The 18,548-nt window shown below is 55.5% G+C and overlaps 2 protein-coding genes and 1 long non-coding RNA gene across 16 annotated transcripts in view; 2 read left to right on the forward strand and 1 right to left on the reverse strand.

The window, feature by feature from the left end:
- The window catches only part of HOXC6 (homeobox C6), a 35,514-nt gene that overhangs the window by 8,643 nt on the left and 8,323 nt on the right, over positions 1-18,548 (forward strand). For 5 of the 11 annotated variants that reach the window (XM_036865003.1, XM_036865008.1, XM_036864996.1 and 2 more), the window contains exon 1: positions 13,220-13,761. The exons of 1 other annotated variant lie outside the window; for it this stretch is intronic. Coding sequence is in view for 3 of the 10 variants with exons in the window: in XM_036864996.1 (XP_036720891.1) it covers positions 13,641-13,761 (121 nt within the window). In the remaining 7 variants the exon portion in view is untranslated. Of the gene's footprint in view, positions 1-13,187; positions 13,762-15,665; positions 15,837-17,887; positions 18,107-18,548 lie in introns of those variants that run through there. 5 more of the 11 variants (XM_036865004.1, XM_036865007.1, XM_036865002.1 and 2 more) reach the window with 4 other exon arrangements.
- On the reverse strand, positions 1,197-5,858 carry LOC118901652. Of its 4 annotated transcripts, XR_005021433.1 has the most exons (5): positions 5,487-5,547; positions 5,055-5,109; positions 2,951-3,032; positions 2,761-2,859; positions 1,197-2,348 (listed from the first exon to the last, which is right to left on the reverse strand). It is a non-coding gene; the product is annotated as an uncharacterized LOC118901652 (long non-coding RNA). The 4 variants fall into 4 exon arrangements; XR_005021432.1 differs by lacking the exon at positions 5,487-5,547 and adding an exon at positions 5,747-5,858 and having other exon boundaries at positions 2,761-3,032; XR_005021430.1 differs by having other exon boundaries at positions 2,761-3,032.
- HOXC8 (homeobox C8) lies at positions 5,607-9,224 on the forward strand. Its single transcript, XM_036865010.1, has 2 exons — positions 5,607-6,170; positions 7,556-9,224. Exons 1-2 carry the CDS (start codon positions 5,735-5,737, stop codon positions 7,846-7,848), a joined length of 729 nt encoding a protein of 242 aa, XP_036720905.1. The 5' UTR covers positions 5,607-5,734; the 3' UTR covers positions 7,849-9,224.

Raw genomic sequence — 18,548 nt, forward strand, 5'->3', positions numbered from 1 at the left:
CTGTGAGTCTCCTGGTAGCTCGATGGAGTCCCTGGGGGTGGGGGCACGGCATGAATGGTTTTCCCTGGCTGTAATTAATTGTAATAATTTATGAGTACATGAGATCGGAGGGAAGAGATAGGTAAAGATGAAAGTTGGGTGCTGGGTGAGGGCCCGGGCTGGATTCTTGCCCGGCTGCATCGGTGCTTCGAGGGATGGCTTGGGGGGTGGTGCGGGCAGTGCTAGGGAGGGTGTGTGGTGAATGGTGAGGAGGAAGGCCCAGCAGACCTCAGCGAGCTGGACAGGCACTGGGCATTGAGAGTGAAAGAAGGAAGATGCAGAGAGAGAGTAGGGAGAGAAGAAAAGGAGGAAGGAAGGAAAGAAGGAAGGGGGGCAAGGGAGGGAGGAAAGAGAAAAAGAGGGAACGAAAGAAAAGGAAGGAAGGGAGAGAGGGAGGAAGGAGAAGGATGGTAAAACCAGAATCAGAATTAGATTTAGTTTCTACTTCTCAATGTATTCTCAGCTCCTCTCTCTCTCTCTCTCTCCACCTCCTAGTTCTCTCTTTTCTAATCAATCTCTCTCTCTCGTGCTTAGTTTGAATGTTGATCTGGGGGTGACGGGGTTATGCTGAGCGGCTGCAGCATTCCTGGGAGATGGCGCAGCTAGGGCCCAAGGAAGCTGGTCAGGGATTAGCCAGGAGTGGAGGGTTCTCTGGTGGCTGTGGGACCCAAGGGGCAAGGATGTGGGGATGTGTGTGTAACAGCCCAATGGGGCTGGTTGGCTGCATAGCACCCCAGAGCGCCTTCCCCAGAACCGGCAGTTTTCATCTGCTAATCAGAAGCAGACTCAAGCTGCCGGGTATGACTCGGCCCGGCGCCCCCATTCTCGGAAATCCCCCAATCTGGAAACTATTAAACTCAGACTGCTTGAAATATAGCCCTTTAATATCTCGGGCTGCCCATTCTGGGGAGGGTGCAGAGTGTTGCTCTGAATACTTGGGGAATACCACCGTAGAAGAAAATAATTGGGGACCCTAGTCCCTGTGCAGCTCCCTCCATGGCATCACCTTACAGGACTGGTGAGGCACTTGTAGGGACCAGCCCCTTCCCCATCATTTGAATCTCCTACCCCCTCCTTCTACTAAATTCTCCAATTTCGGGGGCTGGAAGAAGGTGGGAAGAGGTGAACATTTTGTTTTGATAATATTTCCTCTCGTCTTCCCCGCTTAAGAAGAGACCTCCCCAAATTCCAGAAGCGATTGTTTTCTCAGTCCTTTTGAAAGGTGCTTTGCCTGTAGTTTTCTCTCTTTTCTCGCTTCCTCGCTCCTCCCCTGGGCCATTTTGGTGTTCCGGGACCCTGGCCTCAGTTCCGCACCGGGCGGAGGACAAGGCACCCGTCTCCCTCGATCCTGACCGCCGGGACTCAGGCTTCTCTCCGGCCCGAGCTCGGCGGCGTTTCCGGGCCTCCACCCCGCCCCTGCTCCAAGGCCCTGTCGCCTCCCCTCGTCCGTCCGTCAGCGCGGCCTGCTTCCTGCGGCCCGCCTGAGCCGGCCTTGCTCCGGGCAGGAAGGAGGGCCCTGACCAGAGCGTGGGATCCAGAGCAGGCCCACCCGGTCCAGCCCACTGTTCAGTACCAGCTCAGCCTCCAGCCTGCAGGTCAGGATTGGATTCTATTTTTATTTATTGTCATTTGTGAGCTCAAACCACAACAACACAACACACATCTGGGGAAAGAAACGAAAGCTGGGGAGGAAAGAGGGGCTTGCAAACGCCCCCCCTGCCCTAATCTTCTCCTCCCACCTCTCCTCTGCTCCTTTGTCAGAATCACAAAACCCTAAAGGTTGTTCCACTTGGGAAGGCAGAGGATAGGTACATTTCCGCGGCCCCGAAATGCCTCTTTTATGGCGCTGTTTGTCTCCCTGCGCTGGATTCTGAATGGGGCCGAACAAAACAGCAGCGTGGAGCTGGCTAGACGTCTGGGCTTGTTTTATGGTTTAAATAAGGTGGACACTCTTTCCTTTGAAATCGGATTATAGGAATGTTTTGTCTATGGTCCACGGAGAACAGGACCTCACTGGCTGGGAGGGAGAGGTGGAGAGAGCGCGCGCGTGAGAGAGAGGGATGGGCTACAAACCAGGGGGCAAAGAGCCGGGAGAAGTCAGAATCCCACCCCAAAGTCCTGCAGGCGGCAGCGGAATAGGCGGTGCGGAGCCAGCGGCAGGGTAAGAGGAGCGAGGAGTTTAGGGTGCGCGCCGCGGGCAGGCGGTCGCGGGAGCTTCGGGGCATACATCTGCGTGCGCGGAGGTGTTCCGAGGCCAGAAATGAGCCTGAACGCGGGTGAAATCGCGGCAGTTCCATTGCACAGTGTCTCTTAATGCGGGAAGGGAGGATGACAGAAAGAGAAAATAGTGTGAAACCTTTGACAAGGCTTATTTCGAGAATTTAGAAAACAAAAGAGCAGCGGTCCGGAGGGAAATCCCTTCCGGGGACCCCTCTCACGCGCACCCATTTGGAAACTCCTTCCTCTCTCCTCCCACCTCCCACCTTTGGGTCAAGCCTGGGGACCTGCTTGCTCTAGCTGTTGGCTTTTTCCCGGCCGGACTGCATTGGAGCAAGTGGACGCGAGGTGGCGCTGTTGCTCAATGTTAGAGGCGGCGGCGGTGCCCCCGGCCGGCCTGGCCGCACTGACGTTTGAGGCCCGGCCCCGAGGAGCAGCAACGAGAAGGCCCGGCGCCCCGGCCCAGCCCGGCCCCTCTGGCTCTGAGCAAATCAATCCTCTCACCTGTGAGGTGTAAATAAATCGCGAGTGGCGGCGGGAGATGGGCCCTCGCTCTGGCAGCAGACTTGGGAATCTCAGGAGGGCGGGCGCCGAAAATAATCGCTTTGCGGAGGAGATAAGCACGAAGCAGGCAGCGCGTAATTATCACGAAAAGGCAGAATGACCCGGACAAACGAACATAAATCCGTGGTACCTAGTAGGGCGGTGCAGGCCTCGGGGCGAGGGACAGAGACGCCCCAGCAAGGATGGCTGCTTGCGGTTTCTTTATTTCCAGGCTCCCGGAGCGAAATCAACCAGATACGTGTAAAAGAAAAAAAACAATCAAATGAACAAAAGAAAGAAAAGGCGAGGGACGCCCCCCCCTCCACCCCGAAAGGGGAAACCAAGTCCAACCCGGGATTTCGGGACTGGTGGGCTCTCGGAGCAGACGGTGCTGGCAGCACACTCGGGACAGTCGCATTCCAAGACACAAAGGCCCGGAAGAATAGCTCTGTGGCAGGGTTTTCGCTGGACCATGAAGTGTCGAGATATCCCCCCAGCCCCTAAAAGATAAGGCGCAGGCCCCAGAGCGGATCCGGCCTGCCCAGCCTCCTCTTTCCAGGAGGGGAAGAGAAAGTATTTATGACAGTCCCCAGTGACCTAGAAGCTGGGAGCCCAGAGTCTGTCTCGTTCAGCTCAGTAGCCACAGAACAGGCTCAGAAAAGGCAGGGCCAGAACCAAGGCTGCAGCGTGCTCCGGTAGTGGAGGAGACCTCTGTCATGCCCTCTACTGCCCTGGACCCTGGGGAGGCCTGCAGCCCTGGCACGGCCCTCCGCTGACCCTCCCCTCCTGCTGCTCCAGGGCCAGAGTTCTGGGTGTCACAGAGTTTGGGCGGTCCCTAAGTCAGATGGGGGTAGGTTCTTCCAAATTCAGGGGATCCTGGAAGCGTCTCTTGCTGGGCCACCAGTGACTCTCCTTTGGGAATTTGGCTGAGAGTGGCCATTTCCTCAGCAATTATTTAGATACAAAAGGGGGAAGCTCATTCTCTCTACACCATCCTCCCCTGCACTTTCATTTCTTCCTCCATCCCCAGAGCTGGGCTCTGGATGGGGAAGAAAAAGATCTGGTTTTCTAACCGCCTCCTTCCTCATCCAACCCTGAAACCCCAGGATGTGGAAGGAAAATAGGTAGCAATTTTTTTCATGATGCAAAGAGCTAAAGATGCATGTGTGTTTATCAGGTCTTATTTTCATATGTGCCTGGATGTGCATGTGTGTGCACAGTGTCTGAGGTGACAGGGGTGCTTCCCGGCATGCGTGATAGCTGAGTGAGCATGGATTTGATGTTTTTCAGAATGGAAGGTAGCACATACAGTATGTGTGGATCCCGAGTATGGCCCCGCGTTGCCCTGTGTATGACAACCTCACACACTGTGGAGGGGGAGGACCGGAAAAATCATTCTTATTGCTCGTCTTCATTCGCCTGCACACAGCACACATATCCACAGCTCTCTGACTTTCTCCCTTTTCTCTCTGTCTGGGTTAAGTCCACATAATTGTACATGTTTATGGCCAGGAAAGGGTGCTGATGGAATAAGGTTCCTTTATCCATTAGAATTAACTTGAATTTACCCAGTCTTGGGGATGGGGGAAGCCCCCCAGAGAAAGTGTGGGTAAATATTTAAAGAGTGTCTGTTGACAGTTCCCATCCACATCCTGGCCTGGGCAGCCTGCCTGGGGAAGTGTAGGGGGGGGTGCGGTGAGGCCAGGGGGCCCCTCCTAGCCGAACTGGCATTTCCTATGGGGTTAGGGTATGTGGGGACAGCTAAGAGGCCTGCTTTAGTCTCCTCCAACCCAGATACAAGGGGTCTCCTGAGAAGAAACCTCCTGGATCAGCCCAGCCAGAAGCCAGGGACCCACCAGCTGCCCTCTCCTTCTCTGTCCCCACCAGCAGCTTTGCTCTCCAGCAAGCTCGTGGCTATTGCCCGGGCTTCCTGCCTCAGGCAGGAGCTGGTGTCTGAAGGGTCAGTGCAGCCCTGACTGGGTATATGGAGTGCCCCCTGCCTCTGGCCCTCTCCACTACCCACAGCAGGCAGGCAGGCAAGAGAATCTTAAGGATCTAGGGAAGACAGGGCAGCTTCCCACCCTGGGGAGGGGCAAGAGTCATGGAGGGTTCTGAGGCCTGAAGTGTTTGGGGATATGATGCGCTTGTTCCTCCTCAGAGTCCCCAGACTTAAGGACCCCCCTGGGGAGCCCATCTTTGGGGGTTAGGGGAGCAACTGTATCTTGTTGGCATTCAACCCCTCGGGGGTCTTATACCTGTTGAGGTAACCTGAGTTGACCTGCTGGCTCAGGTATCTCTCTCTGTCTCTCTCTGAGAGGAAGGAAAAGAGAAGGGGGGAGAGGCACCTTCAAATCTGAATGCGCACCTTGGAAAAGCTGGCCCTAGTCATTAGCTAGGGCTGGCTCACCACCCCCCGACATACCACACCCCCATCCCTCCCCCTTCCTCCCCTGCCCTTCTTCCAGTCCCCCCCCCAGCCCTGAACCCCTCTACCACCCGCCCGCCATCCCTCCCTTTCTTCTCTCTCTCTCTCTCTCCCTCTCTCCCTCTCTCCCTCTCGCCTGTCTTCATGTCGTGGATTGATGAACGCGAATCGCGTGTAAGCGCCGCCACCGCCGGGGAGTCTGAGGAATTCGCCTGGGCTGTTAAAGGAAAGAGCTAAGTGCGAGAGCGCGAGCTCTACCTACCGACAGTGAAGAGAGCCGCCGCCGCCGCCGCCGCCGCCGCCCGCTCGCCCGCCGCCGCCCGCGCCCAGCCCGGGAGCTGCGCCGCCCCGCCGGCACCCAGGCGCCCCCCACCTGCCCAGCCCGGCCCGCCGCCCCGGGGAGCCGGCCGGCCTGGGGATCGCTCCCGGGGGGGGAGGGCAGTTTCGGGGTCCCGGGCGGGGGAGTCGGGAGCCAGAGGGGAGAGGGCGGCGGGTTTTCATGTGCCCAGCATGAGCTCCTACTTCGTCAACCCCCTGTTCTCCAAGTACAAAGGCGGCGAGTCCCTGGAGCCGGCCTATTACGACTGCCGCTTCCCGCAGAGCGTGGGCCGGAGCCATGCGCTGGTGTACGGGCCCGGCGGCTCGGCGCCCGGCTTCCAGCACGCCTCGCACCACGTCCAAGACTTCTTCCACCACGGCACCTCGGGCATCTCCAACTCGGGCTACCAGCAGAACCCGTGCTCGCTGAGCTGCCACGGAGACGCCTCCAAATTCTATGGCTACGAGGCGCTCCCCAGACAGTCCCTTTATGGGGCTCAGCAAGAGGCGAGCGTGGTGCAATATCCCGACTGTAAATCCTCCGCCAACACTAACAGTAGCGAAGGACAAGGCCACTTAAATCAAAACTCGTCTCCCAGCCTCATGTTTCCATGGATGAGACCCCACGGTGAGAAGCCTTTTCTCTTTCCCCCTTGGTCTCCCGCGCTCCGGGGTCCCCCCCCCCCCGCCCCTTGCCTCCTTTTTGTCTGCCCTCGCTTTACCTCCTGGCTTGGGGCTCTCTCGGGCCCCACCCCCGGGCATGAGTGGGTTTCTGGAGGTTGGGAGGTTCAGCTGGGGGTGGGGCACGGAGTTCGCCTGGGAGATTTGGGGGATTGGGGTGAAGGTGGGGGAAAAGGTGGTGTCTGGGTGCAAAGGGTTAAAAAAAAACGTTTTCTCCACTTCTGTCAGTCAGTCAGTCTGTCTGTCTCTCTCTCCCCTCCACCCCTCTGTCTCTCCCTCTCACCATCTCTAGTCAAAGTTGGGGAGGTGGCTGGGAAGGGGCCGGGGACCCTGAGGTTATCAGCCTTTGGAGCAAGCCAGTTTCTCCATAAGGCAGACAGCCTCAGTCCAGGACAGTGGCCAGGCTGTCTTGGGGTGAAGGGAGACCCCTGCTTCCCTCCCCTAGCTGGGTCAGAGGGTGGCGGGACCCCAAGGACAGGTGCTCTGCCTGTCTGGGGCCCCCACCACCTCCTCTCAGAGCGCTAGCCTTAGGGCCACTACCCCAACTTTGCTTTACTTCCCTCAGTTGGAGAGAAGAGAGAGCCAGAGAGGAGAAAAAAGTGTCCCGGAAAGGATGGAGGCCATGCAGATTAGTGAGCTCTGAGGTCCGGGGGACCCTCGCCAAGTTGTCCCCAATCAAAGGCTTGCGGGGTCTCCCTGAGACCCTCAGGGCAGCTCAGGTGATGAGCCCCTCCAAGGGTGGCCCCTCAGAGCCCAGTTTCGAAGTAAAAGGGGACGCGAGAAGGCGACAAGTTCCAGCGGGGATGGCCCGTGATTTATTTGCTGGTCTCCAGTTAGCAATCAGGCCAAGCAGTGATACATTCCAGGAGATCAATTCTTTTTCTTCTGGAAAAGCATTAGGCAGAGAGATCCGAGGAAGGGCAGTGAACAGAGCCCCACTTCTTCACCCCCAGCCCTTATGCCTTCCTTTTGGAAACAGACTCTGTCCCCATCCCTGCTCACCCAATGCCCCTCTGCACTTGTGAACAAAGCTGCAAGGGCCAGTTTTCTGGGACTGCAGGCCTGGGGGGACTCTACAGTGCTCCCCTGGCCTCTGCCAGCCCCTACTTTCCAGACAGACCCCAGCCCCTGCCCCCCCCACCTCCCAAGGTGAAGCCAGACCAAAACAAACCCCCAAACTTTCCTGCCCTTGCCTGATTTCCACTCTTGCCTTTTCTGCAGGAGGGAGGGGAACTGGGGAGACCACAGGGGGGACTTCAGGGGAGGAAGAGTGACAGGGGAAAGCCAGGCCCCCACCCAAACATAACCAGACTGGGCTTCTGTTCTGTCCAGCTCCGGGGCGGCGCAGCGGAAGGCAAACTTACAGCCGGTATCAGACCTTGGAACTAGAAAAGGAGTTTCTCTTTAATCCTTATTTGACACGAAAGCGCCGGATTGAAGTCTCTCACGCCCTGGGACTGACTGAGAGACAAGTGAAGATCTGGTTCCAGAACCGAAGGATGAAGTGGAAAAAGGAGAACAACAAGGATAAACTGCCGGGAGCCCGAGACGAGGAGAAGGTGGAGGAAGAAGGAAATGAGGAAGAGGAGAAAGAAGAGGAGGAAAAGGAAGAAAACAAGGACTGAGCAAAAAAGAGAGACATCCCCCCCCCCTTTAGCAACTCCCTTGAAGTTTCGTTTTATGGTAGCGGATAAATTGAGAAGTTTACGACTGTCATTTGCTTTTATAGAGAATAGAATGACACTCAAAACCCCAACTACCTGTCAGATACTTGCAGCTCGGGTTTTATTACCTTTGGACTTCCCCCGATCTTTATTTGTTTGGAGACTGGAGGGGGGAGACTGAGACACAGCGAAAAGTTCCGAGTCTCTGTCTCAGTCGTTGCCCCAACACACACACTTGTCCGTCCCCCCACCCTTCTTAGTCCTGCCTGGATTTTAAGGTCTGAGACCTGGCGTCTTTGCCCCTTCTCCCGGCCCTGTCTTGCCACCCTGCCACCTCCCTGCTTCTCTGGTATTTATTTTAGAGGGGAACCCCCTCAAACTGCAGAAGAAGACTCGTGGCTTTGTTTTCAAGCTAGGATTAGTGTATTAGATTGACTTTTTTTTTCCCCAAAGGACAGAAGATTGAAGGAAGGAAGGAAAAGAAAGGGAAGATGTTCAAAGACATTTTTTAAATGATAGCGAGGAATATCCCCTCTCCCTCCCTGGGGCTCCCCGCTTAGAAAGACTCCCTTGACTTTCTCTAGGAACCTGATGGAAACCTGAAGCAGATGGGGGTCTCCCCCTCCCCCCTCCCTTTCCACGGGGTAGATAAGAGCCTGCAGTCACCCGCTAAGATCCTACCTAGCCATCCCATGGTCACTCGGGCCCATGCCTTCCTCCCCTTTCCTGTCTAATTTCTGTTGTTGGGCCCAGCTTCCTCTGAGCTGCGTTGGTGTGAGCGCTCAGAAATCACCATAATCATGAAAATAATAATAATACTGATAATAATAATAATACTAATGATAATAAATCTTTAACATACTACCTAAAGGGAACCTGCAATAATCTTGAAAAAAATAAAAAAGAGAAATTTTTAAAAATCCTAATATGGGAGAAAAAAAGAGAAAAATTTAAATAAAAAAAGAAAGAAACCTCCAACGTATTTTATCACTACCTATAGGAAGAAATCCCGCTTTGAGAGTATTTGTAATGCGGATTTGTTGTCGTTTGTTGCTGCTTATTTCAATAAGAAAAACCCAACAACTGAGACTGCCTAGCCCGACGGTCCTGTGCGCTTTTATTGTGCTTCTAACCCCAGTAGAGTAGAACTAAATTGCACTGAATGTATAGTTAACTCTGTCTTGAATTCTGTTTATGCAATGTGCTCGAAAGAAAAAAAAACGTTTAAAATATATCTATAATAATAATTTTTCGTCATTTGTCTTTATGTCCAGCTATGAATGTAGATTTTGTGTCCCAGCAGCCCTGTTTCTGGTCCAAGTACTTTGTATTGTATACGTGAGTCATAATAAAAAAAAAAGAGGAGAAAAATAGTTGAAGCTGCAATGACTGACTTGTTTTTTCCCAGCACACACCCCCCCCCATTCTCTACCCCCCTCCCCTCCTTATCCTTCTTTTTGAACACTCTGGTAAAGGTTTCCTCCACTGATTTGACTTGGGGTTGGGAGCACTCACGTGGAAAAGGGCAGGAGAGTTGAGAGGGCAGGCTGGACTGGGAGGGCAGGTGAAAGGGGGGAGGTGAAGAAGAGGAGGAGGAGGAGGAGGAGGAAGAGGAAGATGCTCTTGGGAGAACCTTGGCTCCAAACAAAGTGGGTTTCTGGATGCCAGGATCCCAATGGGAAGAAAGCATCTTCTCCCCACTTATCCCTCTTCTTCCTCCTCGTCCTGGGCTGGGCCCAGACCAAAAATCTGCCCCTGTGCCCCTCTGGCAACTAGGCCTTTTTCTTCCAGGGGCTGAGGATGAGGATGAGGCAATGGGGTGCTTTCTGATCTCCACATGCTCCTCATGGCCAACCCTTGGTACTCAGCACCCAGCACTAGACCATGAACAGGGTGGGAAGGATGTGAGGCTCAAGGCAGTCTGGAGGGCTTGGCTGGAAGAAGCCTGAGTGTGGGGGGGCTAGGAAGCTTAAGCCCAGGGGAGAGGAGAGGAGAAGGTGAGTGGACTGGCATGCCAAGCAGCATGGGCCCACAGTCTGAACTGCGAATGCGGCCAGCACAGGGCCATCGCTGTCACCTAGCCTGCTTGCACTTACTCCAGCCTCTGTTCTGGCTGTTTCAAGCCCGCTCCTGGCTTCACCTTGGCAGTTGGGCAGCCTGCCCTGGCCTTACATTGTGGGTCAATTGGCCTGGGTTGGGGGGTGCTACTGAGTGTACAGTCCCCCACCCCAGCCACAGCAGGGTAAGGACAGTCTTCATTGGACTCCTCATTCCCCAAAATAAAGGGTCAAAGGCTAAGGGACTCAGGGGGCAAGGTGTCTCTCACTCCTCCCTGGAGGGTCCTAGACAGAGAAATCTGTTTATGCCAGTAAGATCCTGGTCAAATAATACCAAATTCCAGAGATACAAGTCGTCTGATTCAGTCATGAGAGGGGGAGAGGGGAGGGGAAGGGATCTTCTGGTCTTAAAAACCAGACCCCCAAAGACTGAAATATTTTTGAGGCCAGATCCCTCTCTCTGTCTCTCTCTATCTCTCTCTCTCTCTCTGTTCCCTGGTCAATGATTTTCCCAGACTTAGGCCCAGGTCGACTCTAGTTTTGTGTAATTTCACCCGCATCTGGGTGCCTGGCTCCCACTCAAAGTGGTCCTGAACACAGGATTGGATCAGGCGTCATTAATGGGGGACTCCTGCGGCCCCAGCGAGGCTGCCGATTGGAAGCGCAGGCTGCCGGCAGCCGGGAACAGCTTTGAGCAGCTCTGGGGGAAATGTTTCGGAACCTGGGGTCCCTGCTGCCAGCCGCGGGGCATCCAGGTAACCCCGTCTGCTGCGGGAAACACCGGCAACCAGCCGGGGAGGCATTTCGCTCCGACGTCAGGCCTTCCCACAGGCGTCCAGACTCCGAGGGCCGGCGAGGGCCGTTTCATTTTTAAATGTGGACTTCTGATTGCTATTAATACAAATCGCTGGCCCGGTAGCCGAGTGGGTTGACCCTACACTAAGTGGCTTCGAAGAACCTCGCCGAATTTTCCCCACACCCAATGCCCCATTCAACCCCGGCCGTGCAGTGCAGTGCCGGTGGCCCCAAGCCCGGCGTCGGAGGGCTGGGTGCGTCTGGCACCCGGCATCGCTTGAGATGCGAAGCATCGGGTGGGCAAGACCAAGAGAGCTCCAGCCGCCCCCTCTTGCAGCACCCGACCCCCCACGCCTGGTGCCCACCGCCTCTGTTTTCTCGTTTGGAGAGAAAAAGAGGCAAAACCCGTTTTATGGGGGAACTTAATTGCGAGCGGCTTGTACTCTCTTTAGAAACGCGTCCTCCCAAATGCTCCCGCCGTCCCATTACCGGAATGGGGACCATTCGGCTGCAGCAGATAGGACTTTCTCCCATTCTTTACTTGTTTATTAGCCAATCAAAGTGGCTTCCGAAAGCTATTTGTGATTTGTGAAAAATAGTATCTTTCAAACTGCTGAGTTGAAGCATCTCGCTCATTTCGCCTTGCATTTATTATTCTAATCCCAACCGTAGAGAAGGGATAATGCAGCTATTAAGTTGGGGGGCAAATTCGTTTCTCTGGCATTTTTGAAAATTCTCGGCATTTTCTCTCCCTCCCCACTTCACTGCAGAGGCCAAGGGAGTAGCGGGCCTGCAGGGGATCTGGGGGGTGAGGGAGGCAGTGAGTGCCCTAAAGGGTTCCTTGGGAGAGATGGGAGAGTGGATTGGCCTCCCCAGCCTCAGCTTCCCTAAATGAGATGCCCCAGCGGCCGCGTGTTGGCTAGAGAGAGTCACCCCGCCCCAGTTAAAGCGAACTCAGGACAGGTTATGCCACAGACTAGAAGTAAAATTTCCGGTGAACTGCCCGCAGCGCTGCCCCATTCTCCCCTCGGCCCATTGTGAAAAGCTGGGCCAGCGCTTCCTTGTCGTAATTTTTAACTACCTGTTATAAAATTTATGGGTGGGTTTGTAAAAGGAACAAGGTCTCTGCATCCGGCTGAGGGAACTGCTTCTCTTACTGTGGAGGAAGTTTGGGGAGGGGATGAGGGACCCCCTGTTGGTTGGGGTGGGGGCACCCAGCCACGGAAGTCCCCATGCCAGCTTAATTTGGGACCAAGGGAAGAACTTTGCGCCTTCAGATCTCCAGCTGGTGGGGAAAGTGGCTGGGTTGCGACTGGTTGGCAAATAGTCTCTATGGGGGAATTTATTCTGGGCTCCCCCACGCTGGATTCATTGCCAAAATCAGGGGTCTGGAGTCTCGGGTGCTCGGTGTTTAGCATGGAAGGTGGAATTTAGGGAAGAATTGGTTCTTTTTTCAGAGCCTCCAAGGTGTGTCCCAGCTGCCCAGATACTAGAATTTTTCCGAAAAAGGCAGGCGGCTGTGGGCCACCTGATAAGACAGAAAAGGCTTCACACGACCATGCACTCAAAGGAAAAAGAAGTGGGAGCCAAGATTGTGGGCCTTTATTTTTAATTCTAGAAAGATTAGGAGGAAGCTGCCGTCTGAACCTAGGAACTGAGGAGACCTGACACTAGGGATGGTCTTGGGGGAAAATGTCATTCGTTTTCTCTGAGAAAGGAACCTGGGGATGACGGGCGCTTTCGGGGTTCTAGAGGCTTCCCCCCCTTCCCATCCCTCCTGCTGCCTCCTCAGGACTGCCCAGGACCGGTCTCAACCCTCTCTGCTCTTCAGACCGTGGCCAGGTCAGGCTTGGTTATTAGGCCTCCAGCCGCCTGCCCCTCCCGTTCCCAGCTAGGGTGAAGTGGGGGGGGGGCTTCCCGGACGCCCCATTGGGAAGGATGTTGTTCTCTTCCTAGAAAAAACAGGGGTAGGGAGGGAGCAGGGGTAGGGAGTGAATCCCTTCTCAGTCCCTTCACGCCGCCACCGGCACTGCCCCAATGCCACAAACCTTTGCAAAGCTTTGGTTCCGCCAGAGCCAGCCTTAATACCCCATTTATTAAGGAAAATATGTAAAATTCGGTATGGCAAAGGGAGGCAGCTGACTGAGCAGCCAGAATCCTTCCTTCTCTCCTGTCACGTCCTCCCGTTGCCCTTTCCGCGCTACCCAGGAGCAGCCCGGCCCGTGGGGAGTGGGCGGTGGGTGGGGGTGGGGTGGGGGTCTGGGGATGCTCCCTCTGCGAGAGAATTGGGTAAACATGGCGACCGTGGCGCCCATTTGCACACGCTACACAAATGCATCGCATTCCCGGTTGTTTGCAGAAAATTTACAGCTGAGTAATAAAAGTTTACGATCGACTCACAAGTTGGATTGGCCACAAGAAGTCATGTGGATTCCATCCATGAACGTGAACTTTTTATTGTGGTTTGTCCGTTCGGAGCGCTCCGCAGAACAGTCCTCCCTGTAAGAGCCTAACCATTGCCAGGGAAACCTGCGCTGGGCGCTCCCTTCATTACCAGTATTTTTTTTTAAATTAATCTGATTAATAATTATTTTCTCCCCCTCATTTAATTTCTTTCCTCCCAGATGGAGTTGCTGGAAGCTGGAAGCACCTGGGGAGCGGGGTGGGGGGAGAGGCAGGAGTAGAGGGCACCCCTCTCTCCCTTCCCGACCCTCTAGCCCCCCAAGGGGCAGGAGGAATGCGGGAGCAGGAGTTGAGATAGGGAGCTGCAGATGCCTCCGCCCCTCCCCTCTCCCAGGCTCTCCCTCCTGCCTCCTTCTCGCAACTCTGCTTAAAATTTATTTGGCTTTTTGATTATTGGGACTACTCTTTTTTATTTTTAAATTTATATAAAGTATATATATGTATGTGGAGCTGAAACAGTCTCGGCAGCGGCACAGAATGAGGGAAGACGAGAAAGAGAGAGTGGGAGAGAGAGAGGCAGAGAGAGAGAGAGGGAGAGGGAGAGTGACAGCAGCGCCCGGTAAGTGTTTCCTTATTGGTTCAAATATGTAACTAATGGTCCGTAACTGGGTGGCGGTTTCAAGATAAGGACAGCAGCGGCTTGTCTTGGTTAGAGAGGAGAGGGGGCTGGTGAGAGGGTGAGAGGGTGGGCGCGTGGGCAGTTATGGGGGGGAGGGGAGGGAGGAGAAGAAATTGGGTTAACTTGGAATATGGTAGTGGGGGAAGTGTGTTGTCCTTATGTCACTGTGCGCTGAAATTGGGGGTCGGGGGGGCAGAGGACTGCACTGGTGGGGCTCAAGGCCTGGGTCTAGTGCGCGGACCATGTCCCTACGTTTTATAGATCTGCGGCCTCTTGGCTAATGGGACTGGGACAGAGGGGGCCCGGAGCTCAAACTCCAGGGCAGGTGAGAAAACCTGTAGGCTGTAACCATTGCTCCCTGAGCAGAGTCAGCCCCCCAACCCCCAAACAAACTTTCCAGCGCCCCCTCCCTGCTCCGCAGCCCCCTCCCTGTCTCCGGGAGACCGCGACCGCTAGAGCTCACACATGCGCAGTGGGAGCCCAGGGCCGGGCAGCTGAGGAAGAGAGCGCAGCTAGGCGGGCGGCTGGGCCTGTTAATTGGCAATTAGGGTGGAGGCTGGTGGCTGGTGCGCGTCGGCGGAGGGGAGAGCGTCTGCCCACCCCTGCTCCCACCCCCACTCGAGCGGATGGAAAGATGGGAGGTGCTCTGCGCTGCGGGTGGAAGGGTGGGGGTGGGGCTGGGGGACTCGGTACTCGGTACTCAAAAGCCATCTTGTGCTTGGAGAAAGGGGGCTAATCTGCTTTCTCTCCCCGCGGCCCGGAGTCCCCCACCCCCAGCCGCCGCCACCCCACCCAGGATACCCACTGGGCTGCTTCACCCGCGTCGCCTGGCTGCTCTGGGCTGGGATCTGCCCTGTCTGGGGCGGAGGTGGGAACTGGGGAGGCCCCTGGATGGGTGGGGACAGGACCAGGCCTCGCTGGCGGGGCCTCCTGGGTGAGCGGAGACAGTGAGGACTCAAGGCACGGCTGGCTCATGGGGTAGGGACGTCAGAATTGGGCGGCCTGGAGGGTCCCGGGCGCTCGGGAGCTTCTTAATAATTGGTGCTAATGGCGTGTTGTATAGTCTTAACCCAACACACATGGTTGCATAACACAGTGGCTTAATTTCTTCCAAATGTACGTAGCCCTGAATGTGTTGCAGCTTGATATATGACCCCGCCCTGCTCCCTGGCCTGGGTCCGAGGCGGCACCTATATGTGTGAGCTTCTGTTTATAAAGGGCGGTGATGCACACACAATCGCTTACACACCGAGGCAGACACACCCCAGAGCTGGGGGAGGGGGGTGCATATTCCTGGAGAGATCCAAGAGTCTGGGGGCCAGAGTCCCCTCCAGTCCGAGCCAAGAGCACCCCCCCCCCATCTTCTTCCAACCGTGCGACTGGGCTTCTCCGCCAAGCCCGAGTGGGGGAGGGGATCACTACTCGATTTCCTGTTTAAACCCCGACCGGTCGCCTGGGGGGGGGATGGAGGGGGTGGATAACCTGTTTTTATCAAATTCTTAAAAATATAATTCGACTGCATTCAAATCAAACCCCTTGGGCCCGAGTTGACGGTGAATCTTCCCTCCCCTACCCCCACAATCCCCTTCCCTTCCTCTCCTGCCCCCCCAAAATTCCCCTTTCGCAGCCCACATAAAGGCCTCGGAGGTATTCTCCCGGGGAAAGAAATGGCATTTTCTCTACCCCCTCCACCCCCCCACCCCCAGTAGGACTTGTGTGTGTCGGCAGAGGCGTCTGCCGAGGGGCTAATTTCGCGTTCCTTGTTTACCATCGAGAAAAGCGCTTGGCTCTTCCCAAATGGGCCCAGCCCGCCGCCTGCTCGGGCGGCCGCGCGCTCTCCCGCCGCTCCGGCGCGGCCCAGGGGCTGACGCCCCTGGGAGCCAGGCTGTGGCCGCCGAGGCCCCGAGTCCGTGCAACCTGCAAGAGGCAAGGGGAGTACAGTGGGCCAGTGGAGGGGCCCCGGAAGCCTGAAAATGGGAGCCTTTCTCCTGGCGTACTGTGGGAACCGCCGATCGGTGAGGCCTCTATTCCTCTTTCGCTGTATTTTGTCTGCCCCCACGCCTGCAGATGGCCTTACTGATTTGCGGGGGGGACGGGGGGTGGGGAGTACGGACAAGTCTCCTTTGTTCACCCCTGAGGACAACAGTTTCCGGAGAAGGCCTCTCAGGCCAGTAGGGCTTCACCTGGAATACTAGAGGGGCCCCCTTCCTTTGGAGGGGTGGGCCTGGGCAAGGCTGGGGTATTCCCCTCGGCCTACAGGGATCTAACCGAACGTGGCTGGTGAGACTTAAGCGTGCTAGGGTTCGTGGTTGTCGGGTTAACAGCACCGTCCTGAAACGTCCTTATATAATATTTTTATCAGTTGATTTTCTGTCCCTTCCTGGCTAGGGTCCTGCAGGCCCTCACTCCCTTCACCCCTAGACTCCTCCTCAGGACACAGAGAGATGCAGAGACAGCATAGCAACAGTGACTGGCCCTGGTTTTCTGTGTTCTAGTCTGGCCAGGGAAAAAACCCAGCCCCAAATGCCAGCCCCTTCCTTCCCTCCTTACTTTCGATTTTCTTTCCCTTCTCTCTTTCCCTTGATGGTGCTCAAACTGAAACACAAGAGGGGCCACCCTTGGCAACCCTCAGCCTCCTTGCAGGCCAGATTCCCTGTAGACAAGGTCCTTAGAGAGGGAGAGCACTGCTGTGATTGTCTAATAATAGCCAGGGCAGTTGAGAATAGCATCAGGCTCAAGGACTCTGCACACCCAGAACTAAGGCTGGGCAGAAGCCCTGAATCCGTGGGTCAGGGTCTGGTGACACTCCCTGGAGCCCAGGGCCCCCAGCAGTCTCCTCTGAGCCCACTCTTTTGGGCACCTCAGGCCTGCCTCTTACGGGGCTTTGTCAGTCCTGCCACGGGCTGTATTTCATGCGCCAGCTCCTAGCTAAGGAGAAGTGGGCAAAGCAAACCCTTTCTCTCCCTGGTCTGACAGTTGTGATCCCCACGAAGAACGAGACCTTGTTTGGAGAAGGCGGCCTTGTTGGGTTGGCTGTTGTGTTCCGAAACCAGGCTTAGTAGCTTTATACATTTATTAGATAGAGGCTGAAATGTACAGGCGCAGACTTATGCATGAATATATACAGACTCATATTTCTTCAATGGTTAATTGTATATAACCATACCTATATTCGCTCAAACACCGTTTTATGTGCGTGTGAAATTTTGTTAGCCCTCACTAGATGGGCATGGGCTCAAGGAGGCACTGGGTGCCCTCTGTGCGTGCTCTGCTGAAAATGTGTTCGTGCTGGAATCGGAGTATGCGGGTGTCAGTAACCAAGGGATGCCACAAAGGCTTTCTCAGACCTTATTGCCTTCGCTGTCCAAGTAGCCGGGCTGGGGAAAGACTGACTCCCTTCTGCTTTCTCTCCACACCTCCCTGCAATCTTCCCCAGCTCAGGACTGTTTTAGCAGGGGAACCCCGTTGTGTTGAAAGTGAGTTCGGTGGGAAACTTTCACGGGTGAGGTAGGCCTGTGAGCAGTTTTGAGCAGTCGCTGGGCCCTGGTGCTTGAAGCCTTGCTGAGGTGGCGGAGGGGATTGGAGTGGTTAAGAAGGTGGCCTCTGGGCGGTGGTCTGGGGCGGCTGCCAGCTAGGGTGCCTGGAGAGGCCTCTGGGGAAAGCCAGCCAGATGGGTAGGGGTGCGGTGAACATCTCTCCCCCGCCCCTGCTCGCCCTGGCCGCTCACGGGGCCCCAGCTTTGCCTGTGTCATCTGTAGGGCAGATTAGGGGCTCTCTAAGTTCCCCAAATACCCAGATCTGGTTACCGGTGGGACTTTATTTTAATCCTCTCTGCTACCTAAGCCGGGGAGACGGCTGATGGGGCAGAAGAAGCTGGGTCTGACCGCCTGCAGGCTTAAAGCACTGAGTGTGGGCCAGGGCTGGGAATTAACCAGCCTTCTTTCTCTCTTCTGGGCCCAGGGAAAGACAGAGCTGGGGGGGGGGAGTATAAATGTCCATTAAAATGCCCAGGAAAGAAAGTAAGGACGGGAGAGGGGCTCGTGGGTGTTTTTCCTCCACTCCCTAGGTGATCAAGTTCCTCCCAAGAATCTCCTGTCCAGACTTGCCGTGGGTCCCAAGGCGTGCAGCTCTCTCCCACCTTCTCTCCACCGGCACCAAGGGCGGCCTTGAGCTTTTAGGCCTGGGCGGCCCCCGGGTGCCAGGGTGACATTACCCCCAAAGTGTGCTCCTCACCCGGACCCAGGCCTCTGCCACGGCGCCGCAGCCGCCCCTGTTTATTGTGTCTGTGAGTTGTTTACTTGTTTTGTCTGCTGCCACCCTGCGTCAGAAACCCGCCAAACCAGCAAACTCACCCAGGAGAACAAAGTACAGCGCTATCCTGAACTCCCTCCCCTTTCCGGCACCCTGCTCCCGCCATTAGCATCTCCCTCACTCTCCCTTTCGGAGGGGAGGAAGCAGAAATCGTCCTAAAATAAGGCAGCTGTTTATAGGGTGGGGGGAATTATGGGGACACCATAAACCTTCGGGTGTCCTGGTGGTGGAGAGACAGAGCAGCCTCCAGCTTTTCTTCCTTCCCCCTGGCAACTGCTTGGTTAAGGGGGCCACACTCATTGAGAAAGTGGAGTCCCCCTCACCCCACTCCTTTCTGCAGTTTTCCCTGAGACATAGGTTGTTGGGGTTTTAAATCAGGGTAATGTTGGCGGATTCATAAAGCTAGATAAAGCATG

Source organism: Balaenoptera musculus, chromosome 10 (assembly GCF_009873245.2).
Source record: "Balaenoptera musculus isolate JJ_BM4_2016_0621 chromosome 10, mBalMus1.pri.v3, whole genome shotgun sequence".
Classification (NCBI taxonomy): Eukaryota; Metazoa; Chordata; class Mammalia; order Artiodactyla; family Balaenopteridae; genus Balaenoptera; species Balaenoptera musculus.

Coding starts and splice junctions, on each gene's coding strand:
- HOXC8 (XM_036865010.1), top strand. CDS start 5,735: ATGAGCTCCTACTTCGTCAACCCCCTGTTCTCCAAGTACAAAGGCGGC. Junction 6,171..7,555: donor TCCATGGATGAGACCCCACG/GTGAGAAGCCTT, acceptor TGTTCTGTCCAG/CTCCGGGGCGGCGCAGCGGA.